Consider the following 27,061-nt stretch of genomic DNA (forward strand, 5'->3'; position numbering starts at 1 on the left):
ACTTGCAAGCATGAAACGCCGCATAAGTGCAGCTCAGGGGCATCAAGACAGAATGCTAATATACTTTTAAATAATCCAAGGGGCAGTCTCATAGGTTCAGAGCATTTCCATTTTTCAGTTAGAGACATTGAAACACAAAGGTATGTTTAGTAAATCTGTGGAAAACCAAAATTAGACATTATAGCCTCAGAGTTTGTAACTTCCTCTTCTAGGTGAAAGCACAATACAAATGTTCTGCAACTTCCTCAGGCAAATCCAGCTGCTCTCTCCTCTGCGCACAGCATATGCACCCATCCCAGCATCACTGACAACACTCTTAAACGTTTTTTCCCGTTAATTTCCCACTAGCCTTGGGCAGAAAGACTGATTCATCTTTGAATCTCTGGCACTTAGCCCAGTGACTAGGATATAGTGATGATGGTGGTAATGATGGTGATGATGATGGTGGTGGTGGTGATGGTAATGGTGATGATGATGGTGGTGATGATGATGATGCTGGTGGTGGTGATGATGATGATGATGATGAGGGTGATGGTGGTGGTGGTGATGATGATGATGATGATGAGGGTGATGGTGGTGGTGGTGATGATGATGATGATGATGGTGATGGTGGTGGTGGGGATGATGTCAATGATGATGATGGCTAATATACACTAAGCACTGTCTACATAGCAGGCACATTTCTAAGCATGTTATTAACTCAGTTGATCCTCATAGCAACCCTTTGGGATAGATACTGTTAGCCACATTTTATAATGAAATCAGGTAATTTCCAAGCATTATACAATTCAGAAATGGTTGAGCCAGGATTATTAGTCAGCTGTCTCTTTCATTCTGTGCTCTTAACTACTACGTTGTACTGTCACTTAGAAAAAAAATAGAAGATTACAGGCAAGGTATGTTGTTAGTATTTATTGAATATCTATTGCACAGCCAGTACCACGGGAGATAAGAAGGAAGATTAAGAGAGATGGGTATAAAATGGAAACACGTTAGTAGAGTGAAGAAATAAATATTTACCAAGCAACTAGAATTAACATGGAAGAAAGGCAAGAGAGAGAGAATTTAAGTCCAATTTTGAAAATAAGTCAAATTAGCCAGATAAGAAAGTTTAACAAATTGTGTTTAAGATATTGTATAATTTTGTCTTTCAGTGTTTCTCTTTTGAAATGAAAACTCCTGGTGGATAGACATTGTGCTTCTGGATTTATTCTGGATAACGTGTACATTGGTGGACTTGATAATGAAAACTGTTACGTTTTAATCAATTTCAGTTCATCAAAATAGGTAAAATTGAGAATTTGGTGGTAAGACTCCATAGAGTGCCAGATTGATGAGCATTTGCCTCTAAGGTCATCCAGGTATTGGTGGCAAAGGTCCAGGAGTTGTGCTAACATTCTTTGGGTAGAGCAGCTGGAGTTGACCAACAGGAGAAGCTATTGATTCTGAGGAATATAAGAAACCAGCTTCCAAATGAGGCTGTTTTTTTTCTTTGTCAATTATATATCACATATGTTTTACCACTTAAATAATGTAAAGAGGTTTTATTCATTGCCACAGGCTATTGTATTTTCATTTCTCTATGTAATACTGACATCTAGAGGAACTTTGAACTGAGTTTCCAAAAAACAGAAGCTGTATCTCTCCTTTCCTGTTTCTGGACAGCAACTTCAGCATGAAGAGCTTTTACTTTGTGTTTCCATGTTATCTGTAGAAGTTGCTAAAATAAGAAGCACAAGTCTGTAGATATATCTTGTCCAAAACTGAACATATTTTCTACCTATGAGAGAGGACATGACAGGACTGTTAAGCATGATGTTCCTATAAGGATTACTATCACCCTCTGTTAATAGATACAAATCATGTCAGAGATTATGTTCCTTTGCTAAATTCACACTGATGACCGAGTTGAACATGAGGGCTTCATTTCATTCAAATTCATTCATTATTCCTTCACTTAATAAATACTTCTGTATTTGCATATGGATTCCTTTTGTGACCAATTACTCATTGCTTTTATAATAATCCATCAATGCATTTAGAATGACGTACAGAAGGGGGCGCCTGGGTGGCTCAGTTGGTTAAGCAACTGCCTTCGGCTCAGGTCATGATTCTGGAGTCCCGGGATCGAGTCCCACATCGGGCTCCCTGCTCAGCGGGGAGTCTGCTTCTCCCTCTGACCCTCCCCCTCTCATGCTCTCTGTCTCCCATTCTCTCTCTCAGATAAATAAATAAAATCTTTAAAAAAAAAAAAAAAAAAAAAGAATGACATACAGAAGAAAGGAGACCCAAATCCCAAATGCCCAAGTATTTAAAACAAGTTCTGTTCTCTCCACTCTGTACAGTTTTCTAGACTGGGGGGAGTATGTGCCCTGAGTGTGTCTAAAGTAGTCTTCAGGTTGTGTAAAGGAAATGTTAGAACTCATTTCTGTCTGTTTTCCATTCTTTTAAAATTTATATTTTATATATTTTTTAAAACATGTATGAATAAAATTGGACAGATATATAATTTATAAGTATCTGTAATATACTAAATTTATTTATAAAATAAATATACATGTATTGTTTATCAATGTGCATAATTTCTGAATAAACATACTGGGATTTACTTAAATGCATTTTACTGATCGCAGTGCAAAATCAAAATAATTTGGAGACCGTTCCTCCAAATAACACCATTTCTTACATTCTGATTTTCTAAATTATGTGCTTTAGAGAAGAAACATTCTAATCAGCAGGTTCAAGGACAAGCACATAATTTGAACAATCAGCTCATGTCTTGCAAACTGCTTTTAAGAGGTCAAGATTCATTGCTTAATGACTATTTTGACAATTTAGACCAATTGTATGCACTTTATACTCTGGTCTCCACGCAGTTTCACTGACTGCCATAGAAACAAGAGCTGAGCAGGAAGGCAACATCCATCCAGAAGAGTGTGCCCACCTACCTGGAGTGGAGCTCACTCCCACCGCGAACCACAAGCCTGTCCCAGTACTACACTACAACTCTACTTCTCCTCAACATGGTAGAGCAACCAAAAGGAAAATTAGTTCCATTGAATGACTCTGCCTCATCCCTCTTTATTTCCATTCAATAAAAATCAACTTTAAAAACCCATCTTAAAGTGGATTTAAACTTTTAAAGAACAGAAAGGCAAAATAGCTACTGCCTCCTCTGGGTGCCCACAATGCAGTGATCGTCTTCTGGGTATTGTATGGTCACTTGACATGCCTGTCCCCCCACTGGGATAAGGACCCTTCTCTTCACCTACGGTTCCCCAGCACCACATGCTCAATATGCTCAGTGAACCCCTGTGCAGTAAAGAAGTGCCTGCAGGACTGGTGCCCTCATTCTGACAATATTCCTTTTTATTTTTTAGTGTATATATATATATAATTTATTTATTTTACTTTTTTTACATTCAATTAGCCAGCATATAGTACATCATTAGTTTTTGATGTAGTGTTCAACAATTCATTAGTTGCGTATAACACCCAGTGCACATCACCACAAGCACCCTCCTTAATACATCACCCCATTACATCATCCCTCCACCCCCCTTCCCCTCTGTAACCCTCAGTTTGGTTCCCAGAGTCCAGAGTCTCTCATGGTTTGTCTCCCTCTCTGATTTCTTCCCATTCAGTTTTCCCTCCCTTCCCCTGTGGTCCTCTGCATTATTCCTTATGTTCCACATATGAGTGAAACCATATGATAATTGACAATATTCTTTAATCAGGCTGTGTCACTGAAAAGCCCGACTCACCCAGCACCAACCGAAATGCATCCCTGTCACTGATGCTCATATCCTTTGCATCACTTAACTGATGGCGAGTGATATCCGCAGCCTTGCATTTGGGGATTATGGTTGCTACAGAAAACTGTTTTTTTACCATCGCGATGGAACATGACTATACTAACTGCATCCCCTAAGCTGAGAGATTGTCATATCACTGCTGTGGAGACACCAAGAGGAACACTTTTTGGCAATTTTAACCCTAATGCCTAGAAATACAAAAACAAAATGATAACAATTTATAATGATGTTGTTAAACTTTGATTGGGCTCATCATGAGGGAGAGAAAAAAAACAGAGCCCAAAAGAAATACAAAAAGAGAAATTTTCAGAATATCCAAACTACATTTCCTTGCTTGAGTATAGAAAATAATTTTAGAAATCATTTGTAAAGTAAATCTATTTCTTTTCATCTTCAGGGCACACTCAAATTCTTGCCTTAAATGAGAAGACTCCCTAAAGTCCCCGGCTGATAAAAAGAATGTTCACAAAGCATAACCTGTTTCATGGTCCATGGGGACTGGCATGGAATAAGGCAGGACAGGATCTGACTGACTGAATCCAGGAAGGGAAAGTGTTCACCTTGGCCTCAGGACTCAGTAAGCAGACCCTCCCGCGCTGCTGAGAAGAACATCAAGGATAATCAAACAGTCACCTGAGAATATAACCCTGCTAGGAAAATTAAAGCCTTTTGATGCATCCTCTGTTACATGGACTGTGCTTCATTCAGAAAGCAAGTAAGTAGAATTCCTCAAGGATATATATCAAAAAAAAAAAAGGTCTGAAATTAAAGGCTGGTCCAGGAAAGTCTAATTGGACCATCTGTCAAGTAAAGATACATGGTAATTTTACTTTTATTCGATTTTAAGATGTATTGAGCAGAACTATTAAAAAAAAGAGTGTGCTACCACATTTAACTGTCTCTTCTAGCAGGAAAAGACTGAATAGGGAACAGCACTGGTCAAATGCACTGCATTAGGTTATTCCTTATTGACTACAGACTTTTCTTATTTTATTTTATTTTATATTACTTTTTTACAGACTTTTCTTATTTTAAATATACTTTCAGGTTTTCTAATTCCAATAACCTCCTTGCTATGGTCAAGCCCATGCAGGCCATATGTTTAGTCCTGAGGTAGTGGATGAAGACCAACGGGTCAGGGGGTGGCAGACCCCTAATATCTGCCCCGCCAGCCCAGGGGCTAGGCCAGGCTGTGGATGAGAGCTACACGTCGTTAAAAACATTGGCTCACCTCCATTCTTCTATCTAGCCTGCCTTTGTTGATTTTAGAAGAAGCAGTTAGAACAAGTTAAGAATCTTCACCTAAATATTTAGTCACATCAGGTACTTTGATCATATAGATTGTGTTTTTTCCTCATCTTATGCCCAATGGATAAGCTTACCCCAAACATCTTATATGGATTCATAATTTTGTATTTCCTTCTCATCATCACCTCTCCTGTCCTCCCCACACAGAAAATGCTGAGCCCTCTGACTAGCAACTCCTCATTTTTCCCACTCAAATTACCCATGTGACTTTGGCTGGCTACACATGTGATCCCCTACCTTCCAGGCCCAAACCCCCTTTGTTCTAACAAGGTCAAAACCAGGGGTGGGGGGCGGGATGTTTGAAAATATTTGATGCATGGGTTCCACCCCTAAAGGGGGGGGGAACTGCACACTATTGTTTTTTCTAATATCCTCCCCTTCCCCCACCCCACAACCATACACACACACACACACACACACACACACACCAATAACTCCAAGGTACTGCAAGGGTTGGGAGCCACTGTCTGTCTGCTCAGCTCCCCTCACTCTGGGTTGTTTTGTTGTTGTGTGTTTTTTTCCTTGAGTCCTTCTTACCACCCAGGCTGCTGTGCCACAGTTTTGAATGATAGTAATAACACTGGAGACGTGGTGTTTCTCCTAATGCCCAGTTCCTCTCACCCACAGCAAGGGTCTTTGATCCTCTCCAGGATGGATTATCCAGCACACCCCTGCCTCTTCCTTGCCGGCCACCCAGGGACACGTGTGTGCAAATGAGCCTCAGGTAGACCTCCCCAGAGACCACAAAACCTCCCCTCCAAAAGTGATCTCAGGGGCATCAATAAAAAAGCCAGCATTTCCAACCACACCTGAAATCCTCTGCCTTGCTTCCTGGTCAAAGCTTAGTTAATTGAAAGTGATTCAATTCCTCCACCAAAATGGAGGTGAGCAGAAGAGGGGAGGACTCAGGTTAAGTGAAGAAACACCACTTCACAGGGTGTAGAATTATTTATAGCCCTTTACACAAAAGCATATCTGAAAACCATAAATGGCATGCTCTGCCTTCTTGGGATTCTGTCACCAGAAAAGCAAGTGCCTGAGCACTTCAAAAACTGTGCAGCAAGATTAGTAAGAAAGTACAACGGCGTGTGTGTATGTGAGAGAGAGAGAGACAGAGAGAGGAGAGAATAACCAATTTCAAATGCAGGTACAAATGGGATTATAGCTCCTTGATGTTCATTTGGTTAAACTGAGTCTTACTTAGTAAGATTCTTCTGTTATACTACACAAGACCCAACTTTGGAATGTTTTCACATGAAGTATACAGTGTTTTTTCATCACCTAATAAAACTCTTCTGTTTCTTCCTGCCGCAGACAGTTTTACAAGCATTCATTTCACAGAGTGTTCTCAGTGTGCTTTTTAATTTTTTATTTTTGGTTCACTTTTATCACTCCATCTCCTGTCTCCTGCTCTGAGAAGCAGTCCGCGTTGTGGCCCAGCCTCTCCCCACAGGCTGGCTCGTGGAAGTGGAGTCTGTTTTTCCTCAGTGTTTCCTCAGGTGAGGTGAGGTGTGGTCCCACGGGGCATCAGGGAGAGTCAGAGATCTGAACTTACATTCCCTGAGCAAAATATCTAACCTCCTCATGCTTGGCCTTTCCATATCTTGCCCTGCACAGCAAACTTTGCAAGCACACTACAAAGTAGCTTTAAAAACCTATCTCTGAAAAGCAATGAGAAGCTGCAAAGCTCTTAAAAAGTCTCTGAATTTGGAATATGTAGTCCAAACTCAGTAGGTAGAAATAATCAGTCATGACAATCCCCAACCTTTCATCTTCTAGTCCCTTCCACTCAAAGTAGGTCCGTGGACAACAGCAACCCAAGAGCTTGTTGGAAGTGGAGACTCTCAGCCCCTCCCTCCGCTTATCCAATCAGAATCTGCGCTTTAACCATTCCCCAAGTGATTCCCATGCACATTACAATGTGGGAAGCATTGACCCAGATAATATCCATAATGACTTGGTGCGAAGAAATATTTCACAAAATATCTGTCATGGCTGCTTGTATTTATTTGAATCTGGCCTCCATCCACAAAGAGCCATTGTCACACTTGGTTAAGCTTAGAGGGAGGACTGTGGAGAAAGCTGGAAGGAGCCAACAAACGCTCCACTGGTCTGGATGTCGGCTGCCCTTGAGAGCAGTGGCCAGTGGAAGTCCAGAACTGTGTGGAAGATCAGTGAGCTTTGAAGAATGTCCAGAATTTTGACACTGACCCAAGGAGTCCTAGCAAGGACTCAGAAGGGTATACAAGACCTGATGTCATGTAGTTAGAATTTTCCACTAATCTCTGGGGTCTCTACCAAACTCAGGTCTCAGAGAAAAGCAACATTAAGGTGTAAAATTTCTGCTATGGGCTGAATGTTTGTGTGCCGCCAAAATTCATATATTGAAGCCCTAACTCCCAATATTAGAAGGTGGGGCCTTGAAGTGGTAATTAGGTATAGATGATGTCATGAGGGTAGAGTCTCTATGGTGAAATTAGCGTCTTTAGGTATAAGACCTGAGACCAGGGCCTTTTCCTCTGTCTCTCTGCCACGGGAGGATACAGAGATAATGCAACTGTCTGCAAGACAAGAAAAGAGTTCTCATCAGAACCAGACCATGCTGGCACCCTGATCTCAGACTTCCAGCCTCCAGAATTGTGAGAAAGGAATTGCTGTGTAAGCCACCCAGTCTATGGTATTTTGTTACAACAACCTGAAGTAAGACAGGTACAGGGAAACTGTGCCAATGGTAAACTCTAGAGAATCAGGAATATATTCTGGTCAGTTCCAAAATGCAAATAAAGTTAGGATTATTAATATAAGTGCTATAACTTGGTTGCTGTAAAGGTGATTATCAACCCCTTAAAAGGAACAAAAGTAATTTTATTTAGCCCAGTTCTTATGAAACAAAAATTTTAAAGTACACAGATAGTACATAAACTCTGATACCATCTAGTTGTCTGTGCTTTCACTCCTAAGATATACTTAAAGTCTCAATTTATGGAGAACATTCCGAATACCTTACTGAACTCTTCGTGTTCTTACCTCACTTTTTTGTTTTATTAGGTAAATACAGGAAAATATGCAGCTGGTACCCTGGTACTGTACCAGTTATTAAAGTAGGAAAGTACTTCTATTCTGGTTGGTAAAGAGTGGATGTCCTGAGCTCCTGATCTAATCACCTTCCGAACCCTCATAAGACCCAGTAACTTGAGGGTCAATATCCGGCATGGCTGGGACCCCTAGGTCCCCATCCAGTGCAGTCTGTTCTGAAAGGTGAGTGGCTGTGGACTCCCGCCTATGAAATTCAGTTCTGCATCAGTGAACATGAATATGAGTGCACCTGGCCACAAGAGTAGGCTCATGGCCATGCAATTTTTAATATTGGAATAAAAGCTTTTAATAGTATCTGTGCTGTTCCTGAAAGTTAATTATTAGTAGGAATTGGAAAGTGTGCCTTGACGCTCAAGGAGAAAGCAGTGACTGATGAGTAAAGAGGAGGTAGGAGAGTTTCTATCAGCAATACCTTTGCCCACCTTAGACCTTGGGACAGTGGTCCAAAGTTTATAAATCTCCTGCCCCAGAGATTCTTAATCAGTAGGTCTGGGCTGGAGCTCAAGAACATTCTTCATAAGCTTTGGAAGTGGTTCTGTTTTAAGTGCTCCAGGGATCATACTTCCAGAAAATGTATGAAATTCTTATTCATTATTTAAGACCCTACCTCAAGAAGTTTCCTTTTGTTAATTCTTCCTTGAAACACTCTAGTCCCACATCCTTCTACCAAAAGAGGAGTCAGTCTTTCTTCCACTTTTATTGACAATACATCCATCATGTACTTATCATACTATGTTGGCATTATTTGTTTGCATGCCTGGCTCTGCCTGGATATTTTGGTATCTCTAACATCTCACTCGGTATATGGCAGATAAACACTGATTGATTAGAAAGTAGCGGTGGGGGCTGATGCTGAGCAATATTTACTGAGCTGAGCATCTCAACCAACTGTATAAAATTTCCAGAAGGGGTGCTGTAGCATGCCCTTTATTATATCCTCTCCAGTATCAGGCTTTGCTGTCTCGCCCTTAGGCTCCTGTGGCACCTAGAAGTTCCCACTTTCATGTAGAGAAATTTGTTGGCCTGAACCTCTAGGAGAAAGCTCGTAGCCTTCTCAGACCTTTGCAAGAATGTAAAGGCTTGTGTCACCAATTCACATCTGAGACTGCATCTTCAGCGTGGGTTATTGACCTAATTTATCATTTGACCACCTTCTTAACAAATGTCTTATACTTAATAAAAATCAGAACATGTGCTATAAACATTCATTTGCTTAATGCATATATTTAAGATCTATTATTCATATAACTGCATCAACCATAACTTTTTTTTAATGTGCTATAACACATTAGCACAGAGCGACACTTAATGAATACATTTTTTAAAGATTTTATTATTTTTAAGTCATCTCTACACCCAACTTGGGGCTCAAACTCACAACCCCGAGATCAAGAGTCGTATGCTCCACTGACTGAGCCAACCAGGGGCCCCAAGAGATGCTTAATGGATACTTTCAATGATAGAAATGAGAAGAGGATATATATTGTTATTGCCACATTTTACCTTGTTATGATTATGGAACTTAATTTTGCCAGAAGACAAGAGCAAGCAGTACCTACTTCCTCTGAAATGTTGGATTACACTTCTTTGGATAGCACCTAACTCACCATTAAAATAGGTGCTAAATAAATGGCTCTGCATTTTCCTGCCGAAGCCCTCTACCATATTTCTAATGGTGATTAAGTCAGACATCATAGCCATTACTCCAGCGTCCCTTTAGCGCTTGAGTTCTGTGATGCCACAGAATCGAGAATAAAGCTTGGCACGGTTACAGAGCACACTCTGAAACTTTCCACGCCGGCAAGAAATTGCTGCTCGGTGCTTTTCCAATGATCTTGCTTGTTGGCATCTCTTTGTGGGGATGATTTACCTAAGTGAGGCCTAAGTAAAAGTGTCTTTATGGCAGATCATAGAAAAAAGTCATGCTTGTTTGGTTTGTGCTATTTATTTAGGTCTCCATTTCTCAGCAGGCGAGGGCTTTGCTTCAACCACATTAGGCCCTGTCAACAGGGAAGGAGTTCTCTTGGAGATTTTATCAACAATGTTTCCGATTTGCCCCTTGCTGCAAGGAGAAGATGGGAGTAGTCCCTGAGTTCTTCAGAATTCTTCTACTGTGTCTTCTCAAGCACTGCTCAGAGGTAGTAACCAGTGAGGTGGGGCTGGGTTTATAAAACATGCCACTCAGGTTCCTTTCCAAATTCATGGTCTTGGGCATCTGTGGCAGTGAACCTGCCTCTCATTTGCTGATTCAGAGAGGAACAACGTTCTTATTCTCAAAGGCTAGAGATTGCTATTTCAATAGACAAAGGCAAAACAAAGCAAAAGGTAGCCTTTTTTGTTGTTGTTGTTGTGGAAACCAGCTATTTATTTTCCATGTTGGTTTATGGCAGAACAGGAAGGAATCTGAAAAATCACCTTAGATTTAACATCACAAATTTACATGAGGTTTTAGAAAGAAATTAAGGCAATGGGAGGAGTTTGCCTCACAATCCAGTAGGTAGATGCTTAACTTTTGTATTCTCAACCACACAATGTACTCCCCAAAACCCACAATATTGTAAGGGTTCAAAACAAGACAAAGAATTAGAAAACTTACTAAATCATAAAATCCATTTTGAATCTGGAGAGATCTTAAAGAGCATTGTGAAATAAGTTAAGGACACCTAACTCAAAATTGGAGGCAGGAAGCCATGCCGGGAGGGCGGTCACACACATGGCACTCATTGCAGCTTGCTTAGTCCAGCAGGAAGAAGGAAAATTTCCTCTCAACCTGGCAACTGCCCTCACCTGCAGCCAATAAGAGGGCCCTCTACTTCCATTACCTACAGCCAATGAGAAGCCACCACCACTATGAACTCTCATTTCCTGCCGATGAAATTTTGTTCAAAACAACCCCTTCCCACTTCCTCCTCTCCTCTATAAAAAGACACTCTCCTCCTTTGTTCTCTGTACTTGGAATGCACTTGAAGAAATCACTCTCCAACTGGAAATGAATCTCTCTGTGTCCTGATTGACACTGGAGGAACACTCTAGTGCTCAACACCACTTCCATTAAACAGCCCCTGCCTCAGAGTCCTAAACAGTTCAAAGAGTGAAGGTCTCTAATAAACCTCAACAGGTTCCTATGCCTAATGATACTCTTCCGCTTAGGCCTTCTAAGAGATACCCACACTTTTCTCCTTAGTTCCTCTACCCCTTTTGATTTATTGGGCCAAGGTTTCCTAGAAAAATATCGTGCTGGAAGTTCTTTCTCCTGAAAAGGGGAAATAATTCTAGAATTTCACAGTAGCAACCAAAATAGCCAAGTAGGTAAATCTGATGACCCTCAACATCTTTTACCTGCTATGTTTCTGATGGCCCCCAGAGCTAATTCCAAGGACACTAATCATTTGTCCCTGTTGGATCATCTACCACCCTCCTGGGTAAATCCTAAACTGATATTGGCAGAATCCACAGTGCACCTCCTATTAAGATCCAAATAGATCCCCCAAAACCTCTCCCCATAATTAATCAATACCTGTAAATAAAGAGGCCCTTCAAGGCATTAAGCCAATAATAAAATGGTAAGGGCCAGGGCCCCCTCATCCCTTGTATCAATCCCTGCAACATTCTTATTTTACCTGTGAAGAAACCAAATGGCTTGTCCAGGACTTCTAAGCCATAAACAATATTGTCATCCCCCACCATTCTATTATTCCCAACCTCCACTTTATTTACCTCCAATACTACTGAGAGCAAATTTTTTCATGATCGATTTATGTAGTGTTTTCTTTAGTATCCCAGTAGATAAAGGTAGTCAATATCTTCTTGCTTTTACTTGGGAAGGACAGCAAAGCTACAGGAGAGTAATGCCAGGGTTTCACAGAAAGCTCACAAACGTTAAAGGCTGGCCCAGATGATATCAAGTTCCCCGGAGGCTCCACAATAATACAATATATGGATGACTTACTTCTTTGCTTCCCTTTCCAAGCCTCCTCACAAGAAGATAGCATCCATGTGCTAAAACTCCTAGCCAAAAAAAGGATATAACATCTCTAAGGAAATATTACAATCTGTTCATACTCAAGTTCAATATTTAGGACTTCTAATCTCAGAACAAGGACTGCATTTGGATCTAGACAGTTTTTATGGCATCCTGAAATTCCCAAAGCCCCAAACCAAATGTCAACTGTGAGGTTTTCTTGAATTGGCAGACTATTATTGAAACTGTATCCTAAAATTCTCCTTATGACCCCACCTTTATATACCTTGTTAAAAACTATTAAACCTGACCCTATCATCTAGGAAGATCCAGATGACATGACTTTTCAATGTTACAAGAAGGTTTAATAAGACCCCTTGCCCTTGAACATCCAAATTATCAGCTCCCTTTCTTCCGTTTTGCATACAAAAAGGAAGGGAATGCCCTTGGGATACTCAACCAAAATCTTGGGGATTACCACCAACCAATAGGATCCTGCAACAACTAGATCCCACAGCCTGGGGATACCCTCCACCCCCATGCCTCAGAGCTCTACCTGCTACTTACCGCTTTTTTTGTAAAGGCCACTGAGGAAATAGTCTTGGGATCCCCTTGAACCCCTTCGGTGCTGCCAAAGCTGCTCTTAGCTCTCATCACACTCAGCATCCTTCAAGAAGCCATCTCACTTCCTATGAAATTCTACTGTGAACTGCCCCTTATACTACTTTTGCTTGCTGTAACAACCTTAACCCTGCTACTCGTCTCCCCTCCTCTACCAATGAAACCACTCACAACTTCTTAATACTAACAGATCCCCTTCTGACCCCTGTGATGACTTAAATGAAACTCCTCTGGATAATAGTAAGTTTTCATTGTTCACTGAGGGTTGATATTGTGGTGGATATTCAATATTAACTCCTTTTGAAGCAAGCAAGGTAGCACCCTTGCCTTTGGCTACTTCAGCCCAACAAGGAGCTATAAGCACACATGGGCCCATATTCTAGCCAAAGATGAAACTGCCAACATTTACACCAACAGGATATATGACTTTGGAGTGGCTTGCAATTTTGGAATGTTAGGGAAACAATGTGGTTTCCTTACTTCCAGTGGAGATAAAATTAAAAGCAGCCCTTACTTTCAGGAATTACTGGATGCCATACTCTTACCTGCTCTTATTAAAATCCTGGGACATTATAAGCTTGACTTTCTGGAAGCCAAAGGAAATCATCTTACTGACATTTCCATTTAGAAATACTGCCCTCAAAGGGTCTAGAAGTCAAATCTCTGTCATGGTCCAAAGGAACTCGCTTCCAGATGATAATTTGGAGAAATTAACTGCAGACACCAAACAATAAAACAATATTGGCAATCAAATGGTTGTTAGTATGATAAGAGAAACCTCTGGTTTGGACCAAGTATAAACCTGGTCCTACCAGAAATTCTAAAGTTCCCACTACTGACCACTGTACATGCATTATACCATTGATCTATAGATAAAATGATGTTTATAAATCAATACTGGTGGAGAAATATCAATAAGACTGCAAAAAGTACCTACCTTACTTTCCCTACCTGCCTAAAATACAATCCAGGGAAACCTGTCCACACTGTTCCTGGGCACTTTAAATTGCCTAATGGGCCATTCAAATTTTGGCAAATGGACCTTATCAGCTACCCCCACGTCATGGAATCAAATATGTCCTGGTAATGATTTGTATGTTTTCGCACTGGGCCAGAGCCTTTCCATGTAGACAAGCTACTATCCTTCTTCAGTAGGTAAAATCCTATTGGAATAAAACCATGCCTACCTGGGGAACTCCTCTTGAGCTCCATGACAACTGAAGAACCCATTCTACTGGTCAAATATTATGGCAAGTCTGTGCCATTTGGCCAGCTGGATAGCATTTTCACTGTGTTTATCATCCTCAGTCTTCAAGGCCAGTCAAAGGAACTGAACTCAATTGGAAAAATTTATGGAAACCTTCCAAATCCCTTGACCAGAAGTATTGCCATTGGCCCTTCTAAATCTCAGATCCATCCCCTTAGAACTCTTAAACCCTCATCTTTTGAGAAAATTACGGGGGTCTCACACATCTAGCTTCTCCCTCTCCTGACCTGCACATTATAAAGGAGATATACATTACTCTTACAAAGCTCTAATTACAGCCCTTGAAAATAATCATACTCAAGTAGAGCAACATTTTCACAGCACACTTCTGGGAGACAAAGACATCAAAGACCACACTCTGTAACCTAGGAATTTTGCTAATTGGAAAGGATATCGCCAAAAAGATTCTTTTCAACCCTGCTGGAAAGGCCCTTATCAAGTGTTACCAACCAATCCTTGTGTCACCACACTGTAAGGAGTTGACTCCTGGATCAATGTGTTTCATCTAAAGAAAACCCCGAACCCTGACTGGACCAGGACACCAACTGGTGACCTCAAATTAAAGATTTTTAGGAACTGAAGCAGACAGCTTTCCCAAGATGACAGGATCAGGCCTGTATATTCTCTCCTTTCTGCTTTTTCTCACCTTGTTTCTCCTTCTCTGTCCTGGAGAGAGAATGCCCTTGCTTACATTTCCCAATCCATTGCAAAAGGAAGAAGCCTTTCTGATTGTTGGACCTGTCATCAGAAACCTCAATCCAGCTGTGACAGATGTGACCCTATAGCCTTCCCAATAGCAAATTTTCCCTTCATCTCCAATGTGACCCCTAATTATACTTGCACCCCCCCAGATATTTCTCACTGAGTCAAACCTCAACAACAGGTTTTCCTGTACCTTGCTTTGACTTCTCCCCATCATAAATCCCAATGCAACAAATTGTACCTATTCACAGGGATAAATTCCTCCAGAGAAGTAAAAACCCAATTACATAATATCTGGGAACATACACATTGGCCAGAAAAAGTTCCACCTGATGATCTATGGTCCTTTGATCTCTAACTGGTTTGGGCTCCTGGTTTAGCACTATAATACAAGCTGGGGTCATTATTCTGCTCCTCATCTTATTTTGTGTAAACATTTTTAAATCTTTGTGCCTGTTGCCTGTTGAATCTTTATAAAAACAACATACCCAATAGGGTGATGCTGACTCAATGCTTCAAGATGATCTCCAACACTTATAACCTTGATAAGATATAGACTAGGTGGAAAATGCCTGGAAGCTCTCCCTCCCCACCCTTGCCTGTTATCCAGATGTGGCCTCAGTGTTTTCCAGCCTGTGTACTTTCCCTCCGGCATGGGACATGACACCCAGAAAAGGTCCTTCCTGGCACCAAGGGACAAAAACGATTCTAATAAGGAATAAATGATCCAATTCGCTATCAGCAATGTTTTTGAAGAAAGATCTCTATCAAAAGGGGGAAATGTGAAAATGTGTTAAGGAAACCTAACACAAAATTGGAGCCAGGAGGCCATGAAGGGGGCAGTTCTCATGCTTATGGCACCTGTCACAGTTTGCAAAATCCAGCAAGAGAAAGGAAGAATTCCTCTCCCCTGGTGACAGGAAGCTGCCTTTCCTGCAGCCAGTGAATGGCCACCACCACTTCCAACGCCTGCAACCAATGAGAATCTGCCACCACTTCAAATTCCTCTTTCTCCAATGAACTTTTGTCCAAAACAACCCCTCCAAATTCTTCCTTTTCTCTATAAACAGACACTTTCCTCCTTTGTTCTCTGGACTTGCCTATGGTTTGCCATAGTTTGCTTGTCCTGAATTGCAATTCCTCTGCTATTCCCAAATAAACTAGATTTTGCTGGCTGAATCACTTACCTTTCTCTTTGAAAAGATTCACAGCACATAGCCCAATCAGCTCAACTGGAGATGAGAAATGAGATTCTACCCAATTTCACCTAATTATAGGAGATTTTAATAATGCTTAAAATGTCCCTGCTAAGAGGAAGGCTGTTATATTACTGGTGATTTTTCCCACAGCACCTTCATCCTTAAAAACGTAATAGGACATTGTGGTATACAGTCTCAATCTTTATTTCCTCTCATTAAAAATCCACCCACCACAATACAGTTTTTGAACGTACACATAGTTCTCGGCATTTCATTTGTTATTATATATCAGTTTTCTATGATGTTTAAAAGAAGTAGGGAGCTATAGATTATGTTAGGTATTGGCGTAAGCCTAAGCCTTAGAATCTGTTTTGGTGATGGGTTACTATTGTGGGAAGTACATAGTTAGGTCAAGGAAGATTTAAAGTGCCTATTTTTGTTTGGAGGAAAAACAAATCCTTCTCAAATAAGACATAATGATGGATAGGATTAAGAAAACTCTATTAGCACATGCAGTAACTATCTGAAGAGAATCTTTAGTCTTAGGCTAGACATCCCCTGAGAATGGAGAGCGGCTGGCTTACTTTCCTTGGCTTGTGAAGAACCCCACTTGGAACTCTCTGTGAGGTAAGAGAAGAGCACTATCATGCATGTCGTGTATTTCCATTGGAAGCAAAAAACAATTGCAGACTTGGGCTTCTACCCTCCTGGAGACTATGCTAGACTACACCCAGATAGCAAGACATAAATACACGGCTATGATGAGGTGACATCTGGTCTCTGCAGCAGAAATGCACAATCACTGATGGAAAGTTCAATTGTGAGTATTCCAGGAACAGGATTAAAGTCTGTTTTCAGTTAAGAACCTCAGTAAAAGTGTGCTCCATCTGTGTTTACTACATGCAGCTGCACCTCTCAGAGTGCTTAATGAACTTTCTCTTCTTTGTGAGCACTGACTTACACTCAAAGCTAACAGCCTTAAGTAACTATCATGAGCAAAGTACTTGTAGAAGACAGCATAGGCCAATATATGTGTGTTCTTCCTCCATTTACTGAAAGGGACTACATACTTCATACTCGCATGCCAAGCTATCTCACCAAATTCCAGAAAATGAATCTAAACTGTGAAATGAGAAACTGCTAAAAGAAAAAAATATATAAGTAACTTTTTCCAACTATTCTGGTCATATCTCATTATGTTCATGTATTAAAATTTAGGCCATAGTCTAAATATACTTGAATTTCACATTTAATGAGATCAGTTCAATTTGGCATTTAACAATCACTGTAAAATGTTTCATTTTGATTTAATTCAGTTATAAGCAATATATTTTTCAAACTGACCTCATTACTGGTGGAATACATTTACACAAATATATAACTTACTAGCAGTATCGGTCAACTCTGAACATGAAAAGCTCTTCACATGCTATTACTTTGCTGTCGTTCATTTTCTGTTCACTCCCACAAAATTACTCATATTGGCACCAACTTTTCCTATCTAATAGAGAAGTAGTGTTATTTAAAATTAAGTAAGTTCCAGGTAGATGTTATAATAGTGTTAAGTATATTTTATGAATTCTACTTATAATTAGAATCACTGCAACATTTTCTCTACTAAAAGTCGTTACAATAAATGTCAAGTCAAATGCAGTTTTTCTTTAGAATTTTAAAGAAAATTAATCAGATGAGAATTACAACTCCTATGAAAATCCACATTCTATAAAATGGAGACTCCAGCTGCAAAAAATCCTCAAATCAAAATCCTAAAATCTGTATTTTTTTCAAGTGATTAAATAACTAAGGCTAGCTTATTATATAATGTGGATATATATTTTAATGAAATAGCATACCATTCATATATATTTCATAATCATCCATATTTTTATTAAATATTGCCTCCATCGATACTGATTTAACCAAATTAATGTCTGCAGACTGTACATAACCTTTCCCCCTAGATGATCTAATATCATTATTAAAATTTAAAAATAAGAATTTTGATAGAATTAACCCCAACGTAATATCTAAATAATGTTTCATTTTAATAACTAATAATATTAAAATAAGTTCCCTTTCTAAGTTCAAGTTCTAATCAAAGAATGCTAGCTCCAAACTAGAAGCTGAAAAAGTTGACAGTGAGTATATAAATATACTTGTATACTAGTACTTAGAAATAATAGAAGTGTGTGCTTATGATTTATATTCTTTGATGAAAACTCCATTTTTAAAAATTTGCCTTTAAGCATTATATTTTGGTACATTCTCCTTCAGTGGTTTTGTGGATCATTTTTCAGAGGATATGAAAGAGTTGACCTCTACTTATCAAAGTTCTACTTCACAAACTTTCCATACAATGTAGGTTTCATTGTCATAAATTTTGGCTGTGGGAAAAAAAATCATGGCTCACCTTTCTATGTCCTCTGCTAACAAAACAGAAGGAATTCTCCAATCTCAAAAAATATATTTGCTTTGATTTAAGCCATTAGTCTCATTAGCCTTAGGGAGTCCAGGGGTAAATTGGCTACTCCTAACACACTTAGGGATTCTGGCAGCTCTCAGCTTTTCACCAGGGTTGTTGTTTTGTTTATACCCAGGACTATATGTTCCAGTCCACTTAATCTTTTGGCTTGTGACTTTGTACTCCAACTCACACCTACAAGTTCTTGTTTCCTCCTTACATGGTTCCCTCGTGCTGAAATCTTTATATTATAGGAAGGCCTGGGTTCACCTTCTGGTTTGAACACCTCAGTATATTTTCCAACCTAGCACATAACCCTGAAAACACTATCTAGTTTCTTTCTAAATGAGCAACTCTGATATGGCACATATTTTAAAAATATCTTAAAACTTTAACATCTCTTGGCAAGCCATGTACCTATCAGATTTCTGATGGTTCCTGTTCTCTTAGAAGATCCCTTGGTTTCTTCCGCTTAGACCTTATCCCATTAGTGGTACTCATTACTCATGCATAATCAGAAACTGATAGCTGTGTGACATTTCTTCCTACTCTGGTCATCATAACACTCTATCAGTGTTTTCATCTACTCGTATATTTGACATCTATGAACACTGAGCTAAGATTTATTCCTCTTGGAGAATCACCAATCCTTTCAACTCAACTCTGTACGAATGATCTCAAAATTATCTTTATTCCCAAAATCCCAATGATTACTAGATCTTAATATCTGAACATGCTATAAGAGTTTTGAACTCTGAATATCTAAAACAAAACTCAACACTTTATACCCCACATTGGCTTGCCTTCCTGTTATTCCAATTTCTGTCAATAGTGCAATGATACTTGTGTCCTATTTGTTAATCTTCTAGTGAAGCATGGGGTCCCTCTCAATGCAAGACAGGGCTAGATCTGGGCCTTGCACTAGAACCTTCCATCTTCCCATTGGGCATAGGTCACAAAATAGGCTCACCCACCTTAGAATCCAAGGCCATGGCAGGCTCCAGTGTTTGAGCACGTGAATGGCAACAGGAATCCAACAAGTGAACACAGCAGAACAAATGGGAATCCAGAGAAACATTGATGTGAATTCCAATCAGGAAGACTAAATTTTGAAAGGTCTGCCCATGGTTATTAAGGTCTTGGGTACTGAGTTCAGGTCTAATGATACAGCTTCAGCCTCTAGGTTTGAGGTCTAGACTCAGCTCTTGCACACACCACCAAAGATTTAAACAGGGACCAGCAGAGCCTAATCCTAATATCTGACACATCCTCGGGATGGAGTATTTTGGTGGAGGGACTCAGGTGTAGGAGGCTCATTATGAGAATTCAGGGAACGCACAAGGGTGACCTACACATTTGTGAACTATGTTGAGGCCGGGATCAGCGTAAGCTTCATACAATGGTTTGAGATACCAAAAGGAGTCCAGTATCTGCACAGAGACATTTCATTTCCCAAATATTTGAATAGAGAGAAATTCCTAAAATAAAAGCTCCCCTATCTAAGGAATGGCAGAGAGGTCAAGGCTGCCTAGTGGTTCTTACTTTACACAAAGCCTGTGTAGCCATAGCAATTAAGGCATAAGATACCTTGAAAAGGAGGTTAAGCTTACACTTGGAAGTCATGGAACAAGGTTCAAAGTCAAAACATGCATTATAGGGCAGTGACCCTCCACCCATAGCTGCGTGATAGAATCACCTGAAAAGTCTTTGAAAAATACCAATCCTGGAGTCTTCATTCTAGACCAATTATACCGAAACTCTAGAGTGAAGCCCACACTTTGGTATTTTTCTCAAGGCTGGTAGTTATCATATTTAGCAAATGAAAGCATAGGATGCCCAGTTAAATTTAAATTTCAGATAGAAAACAAATACCTTTGGGGCACCTGGATGGCTCAATTGGTTAGGCATCTGCCTTCAGCTCAGGTCATGATCTCAGGGTCCTGGGATCGAGCCCCGCATTGGGCTCTCTGCTCAGCAGGGAGTCTGCTTCTCCCTCTCACTCTCCCTTTGTCCTCTCTCTCTCTGTCTCTCTCTCTCAAATAAATAAATAAAATCTTTAAAAAAATGCCAAAACAAAAAAAAATTTTTTTAAATACCTTTTTTAGCATAACTATGGTCCATACAATATTCTTAGACTAAAAAAATCACTCATTGTTTATCTGAAATTCTATTTTAACTGGTGTCTTGTATATTTTCTCTGGCAACCTATGTGACTCTAATGTGCAGTCAAGGGTTGGGAACAATCACCCTAGGGTTAGCTTGCTAGGGTCCTATCCCTCGAATTTGCAAAGTTCATCTTAGTGGAATGTGAATTCTGTTACCACATTCAAGACTCCTCTTTCAGATTTGGTGAACTAGGGTTTCATCCACCAAACTTTATCAGTGTGTGGTGAGGACATGCTAAGATTTGACAGAGGTGAAATAAAATCTTCCATACTTGAACATATATTCCATTAAAATAAGAAATAATTTTTTTAAATATTTACCTAAATAATAAATGATCATGTTGACATTTCTGTCATTATTTAATAAAAGTCCATTTGGAGCAAGACTTATAGGAAAACAACTCTTTAAATATAGTTATCAAAAGTACCCTCTTAAAAATAAACTTTTAAATATTGGTTTAAAGCTTCCTTCATCTATAGGTTTTCTGGCAATGAAAGCCAATTCCAGTGTTGAATGATGCCTCCCTCCTGCAGGCTACTTTCAGCTTCAGTGGTGGTAGAAGCTCCCAAGCCATGTGGCTCCTTAGGAGATTCAAAGCACACTTTTTAATATTTTTTAAAGTTAGTGTTTAAAATGTTGACCACGTTGAGATCAAGGGACAAAGGGCTGAATATTTTATAGTATTGCAGTATCACAGCTGATAGTTTGCAGGATCACAAATAATTTGTCACTAATAATGTCCAAGGTATGGAAATCTGTAAGCCTTTTATTTTCCAAATCAGAGTGATAAGTTGACTTTCATAATACTGTATCTTGCACTAACTCATCTCCAGGTGTGTTTTTTTAAAGACTTTATTTATTTATTTATTTGACAGACACAGAGAGAGAGAGTGCACAAGCAGGGGGGAGGGGCAGAGGCAGAGGGAGAATCAGGCTCCCTGCTGAGTAGGGAGCCTAGTGCAGGACTTGATCCCAGGACCCTGAGCTGAAGGCAGACACTTAACCAACTGAGGCACCCAGGCGCCCCTCCAGGTGTGTTTTCTTGAATGGGACGCATAGGCTGGACCTGTGGCCAGTCCGCTGCACTATGCACAGCCCTGCACACAACCACATACACAAGTCTAGGATAGCAACCATCATCCTCCATGCATGCCGCAGCAGGGCACATGCTGAAAACCACAGCTCTAGGTTCCTATTGATCCATTCAGGAACACATATTGAGTCTTGTGTTTTAATTACCCACAACTTCAGCCTTCTGTTATCCAGTTTACATGTCTCTGAATGTCCCACAAGACATGGTAAGAAACTCAATTGCAGAAATCAATCTTTAATCACAGCACTCCCACATCAGCTAGTTTAGTAACCCAGGAGAAAAAGGGATGAGTTTAGCATGACATTTTCTTGATGAATGCAAGCTACAAATTTTTGTTAGTGTTTTAATATGTTAGCAAACCCCTACCTTCATTCCCAGATGGGTGCTATATACTAAATATTCTTAACTACCAGTTACTTCCAAATTTTTCATTAAATTCTCTTGCAAATGGCTCAGTACAGATGAGATAAAATGAGGGGAAGAGTCTCTTTTTATTTTCAAACTGTGTTTTAGTATGACACAAGAAGAAAATTTTCTGGTTGTTTTCCATGAGCTCTTCCATGGGGTGTCAGCCCCGTGGTATGAACATGATCATGTATGAATAAGCTTTAACAGGGCGGCATTATCTGAGGCACGAGGAGGTGTAAGGATGCTTTGGAATGGCATCTGAGACAAGCATTCAGCACATAATATTATCCACTAATTAAACAGTTTTTCAGTAATGCTTAAAGTTGGGTATCTTTGGTTATACAGAAAAATAAGACACATTTTAAGGTATATAATTTTAAAGTAGGCTCTGAGGATTTCACTCCAGAGAGCAAGATATGAGTGATGCTTGTTTCTCACAGTCACTAATGTTCTTCCGTCCAATCATAGTATCCTTGACAAAAGGTGCTTCTGTACCAATATAAACAATAAAAATAAAAGTTATACATTACGCAGGGGAATACATATCAGAACACATATCAGAGTCTGCCATTTGAAGTAAGTTTTTCTCATCTTTTGTTTTAAAGCAGAAGAGGGACTGCTGTTAAGTGGTTTATTTAAAGAAACCATCACCATGTTCCCACTAATACTCACAGTAATCTAAAACCCTCAAGCGCTGGTACTACTCTCCCAGTAACAACAGCTTCATCATGTTCTGGGGCTCATATTCATTAGGGGCCACCTGAGCTGATGGATGACCTCTGTGGAGAGAAGCCGTAAGTCTCAGCTGGTTCCGTTTTGTCTATCAATGGTGTTCACCTGCTGTGTTCATAAGTACCCATGTGCTCTCTGGGACACATAGTTCTCATAAGTCTCAAGTTAGCAAATTCCAGAGGATGGACCATTTATGCAGAGGCTTGCATATTTGCAAATAGCCTGATGAGCTCTGCCCAGGCCCTTGTGTCTACTTCAGGCCATTTAAAAGCCAGTAGGAAACCACCAATTATTCAAAGAATATCATCAGTGATACAAAATCTCAAGCGATCTCTGACTTGAGCTAAGCAGAGTAGCAACAACAAAAACCTAGAATAATCATTAGTCTATAATATTCATATTTTGAGAAGTTGATTTTAATGATCATGAAAGTCATAAGTAGTGGTTTCTAAACTTAATTAAAGCAGTATTAACCAAACCGAATTTCTAAGGGTTTCAAGGAGTATTGAGGTGAAGAAGACCCCGGTGAGGTATGCCATCTTCACGGAGTCAGACTCCTATGCCTTTCTCACCAAGACTTTATGGCAAAAGGGCCAGATACAAGCTGTTCTGCCCTGCTCAGCAGGGTACCGTGCTTCGAGTCATAAAAAGTCCTGAAGAAAGCAGGCTATTCAAATCCATGAAATGTTAACTCCCTGATGGGATCATCTCCATCAAAATTGATTATTAGTCTATAGCCAGTGTGCTAGGTTCTAGTCCCATTTCTGCTTACCAGCTGTGTGCCCCTGAGGAAGGCATTTAATATCTCAAAGGCTATGTTTTTCTCTGCCAAATGGGCTTACTTTCTACCAGATCCAAAGATTATTGGGAGGCTAAGATACAGGGACAAATGTGGAAGTGTTTTTAGAAAAAGAAAAGCAACCAAAACACTAGTTCAATTTAGTCTTCCTCAAACAAGCATTTTCAAGTGTCTGCACAAACAATGTTTACTCTGAATCCTCTCTTTACTGCCAAGGAGAAGTTTCTGTGTGTCTCTACATCTAGACTGTCACCACTGCTAAAATAGAAGGAGTGTCCATGCGTGACCCTGACGCTTGGAAGAACACTCTCCCTTTTATATAAGAGTTCACACAAAGCTGCCACTGGTATTATATGAGAGAGGAGGAGTTCCCCACCCCAAGAGTCCAGACACGCTTTAACTGTCAGGAATCCCCTGGGGAGGTCACTAAGGACCGGCACAGCCAGGTGGTGCAGTTTCCCAGCCAGTACCATTTAAAGGTCGTATTCCATATTTAGGCCCAGGGATAGGCTGGCCAATGTTCCCTCAGCTACTATTCAGTAGAGAACGTTGCGTTTTTTATTCCTCTTCAAACACAAATAAATTGTGGCCACTTCCACCTAAACCCAGAATGAAGAATGATTTTTTTGAGTGTAAAGTAACAAAAACCAAAACCACCATGAGATACCACCCATCAGGATGGCTACTATCAAAAACAAAAACAAAAACAAACAAAAAACAGTGTGGGTGAGGATGTGGAGAAATTGGAACACTTGGGCACTGTTGGTGGGAATGTAAAAAGGTGCAGCTACTGTGGAAAATAATGTAGCAGTTTCATAGATAGATAGATAGATAGATAGATAGATAGACATAGAATTACCATATAATCCAGCAGTTCCAATTCTGGGTTTATACCAAAATAATTAAAAACAAAGACTCAAAGAGATATTTGTATATTCGTGTTCACAGCATTATTCATAAGAGCCAAAAGGTGGAAGCAACTCAAGGATCTATTGACAGATGAATGGATAAACAAAGTGTTGTATATACATACGTTAAAAAGGAAGGAAGTTCTGACACAGACTACAATGCGGATGGACCTTGAAAACATGCTCAGTGAAATAAGCCCATCACAAAAGGGCTAATAGTTCATGATTCCACATATACAAGGTACCTAGGAGAGTCAAATTCATAGAAAGAGAAAACAGAAGGATGTTTACCAGGGCCTGGAGGAGGGGAGAATGGGGAGTTAGTCTTCAATGGATACAAAGCTTCAGTTTTGCAAGATGAAAAAGTTCTGGAGATGGATGGAGGGGATGGTTGCATGGAAGTGTAAATGTCCTGAGAAACCACAGAGCTGTACACTTAAAGATGGTTAAGATGGTATATTTTATGTTATGTTTTACCATAATTTTTTTAAGTCATAGACGCTAATATATGTAATGCTGTTTGGGAACTTTCTAGAGAGAAAATAGGCTAACCAGACAATTGTGGACAGAGAAAAGTGCCATGTTAAGGTTTCCTGGCTACATTAAAGGCCTGAGCACAGGAGATTTTATCGCTGAGGAGGAAAGAAGTATATCCCTAAAGGGCATCTGAGTCCAAGCTTTCTGCTGACTTTCAAGAATGAGCTGGTCCTGCTTCAAGTGTCCAGTCCATAGGTGAGGATCAAAATCACAAACAAATACGTTGTTCTTCTCTGGTTCACCTTTGCAGAAATTCTTGTTCTCTTTCCATTTCTGAAAGAGGTACGTATTTGCACCACATGGAAAATGAAGGTGTTTTCCCTGCCAGAGAAGGAGATGAAATGTTTGCACAGTAGAAGAACTCAGAGCATGTGTGAATCTAAAGTTCTTTGGAAAAATCCAAGATTCATGGAAACTTTTCTGTGCTAGGCAGGAGCCCATGGTTTGTTACGCACGCCCACCGCCCAGGCTCCCAAGACTGCTGCCACCATGAATTTTTGAGCCTTCATACCGCACTCAAAGCTCTTGTTCCCCAGTTCCTTTTCTCGAAAAAACCACCAATAAATACTTCTCTGTAAATGCAGAAGAATACCAAAATGAAAGATTCTGAGTATGCACTGTTGATAAGTGCATTGGTTAAGCTCAGTAATTATCTCTTTCCTTATTTCTTTTCCTCTTCCCCAAAGGATTTGAGGTTAGTACCATGTGGTTAGAACATTTTAAAAATTGGATTTGGTGCTATGATCCACAATTTTAAATGACAACAATTTTTATGGACCCTAAGTCGATGGAGTATTCAAGGTACCGTAATCAAAATATCATGAATCATCCCTTTGGCTTTTATTATTTTTTTTTTAAGTTGAAAATAGACTTGTACATACTAGCAAGGAGCAGAATGTGGTAAGTGTGATCCTATTGGGATAAATCCTTTAAAGCATTTGCATATATGTTGATATGCAAATAAAAACTTCTAAAAGAAATCACAAGAAATGATCAACAGTGTTTACTGTGGAGAGAGAAACTTGAATTGGGACCTCAGAGTAATTTCTGTCCATTTTGAAGTTTTCTGTACAGTTTGAATTTGCTACCCCAGGCTAGTACGTGTATATATACATTCATTCATTCAAGATAAAATGTTGGGTACGCTCGGAGGAGTAAGACAGAACCCCTGACAGAGAGTTTCTTATAATCTAGTAAGACAAACTGATGAGTACATTATTAAATAATTATGTGTATGCTGTAATTGTTTAAGAACGTGGGTTCAAATTCTGAGTTGGCCATTTTCTAGCTTTGTGATTTTGGGCAAACTATTTACTCTTTCTGTGCCTCAATTTTCATCTGCAATAGGATAATCGTAGCTCCTACATCATCACGTTTTTATGAGCATTGAATGAGCATATGTAAAGCACTTAGGATAGTGCCAGGCACATGGGAAGCTCTCACTAAACTCCATGTTATTATGGGAAAGATGCGAGATAGGTAACACAGCAGCACAGGGCAAAGAGGGATTTCTTCTGCCTGGGTCTTGGGTTATCAAAGGCTTTGAAGTGAAGTTGCTGCTTGAGCCAGGACCTCAAAGATAAATCGTTTTTTGCCAGTGAATAGAAGGGAAAGGACATTTCAGGGAAAGAGAACAGTGTGAGAAAGGGCAGGGAGATGTGGTTGCCTGGACAGCAGCCCAAAAGAGGCAGTTTGAACTCCTGAACTTTCCTTCCAGGAGCGTCTCAAGGAAATGAAAAAGAAAGAGCAACTTTGTTCATTTTTAAAGTCCAGTACGTAATTTGTGTAAAGTCTGACCCTTCATATGGCATTTCAGACTCACTTGTTAAATTGCTTTTTTATAGTCTTCTTGGTAGAAGTTCACACCTGATCAAACATCTGTAAATGAACTAGTATAAAAAATGAAAATCCTGAAATATAAAGCAGATACCTACACAGACCTCCAGAGCACAGACATGCAGGATGGAGCAGGCCTCACACCTCTGCAA

General features: G+C 39.9%; 1 protein-coding gene across 1 annotated transcript in view; it reads right to left on the reverse strand.

Annotated features, from left to right (window-relative positions):
- MYLK4 (myosin light chain kinase family member 4) overlaps nt 1–27,061 on the reverse strand; it is an 82,687-nt gene that overhangs the window by 27,120 nt on the left and 28,506 nt on the right. The window contains exon 3 of the mRNA XM_078054420.1: nt 14,395–14,426. Coding sequence (XP_077910546.1) covers nt 14,395–14,426 — 32 coding nt within the window. The remainder of the gene's footprint in view (nt 1–14,394; nt 14,427–27,061) is intronic.

This window comes from Halichoerus grypus, chromosome 9 (genome assembly GCF_964656455.1).
Source record: "Halichoerus grypus chromosome 9, mHalGry1.hap1.1, whole genome shotgun sequence".
NCBI lineage: Eukaryota > Metazoa > Chordata > Mammalia > Carnivora > Phocidae > Halichoerus > Halichoerus grypus.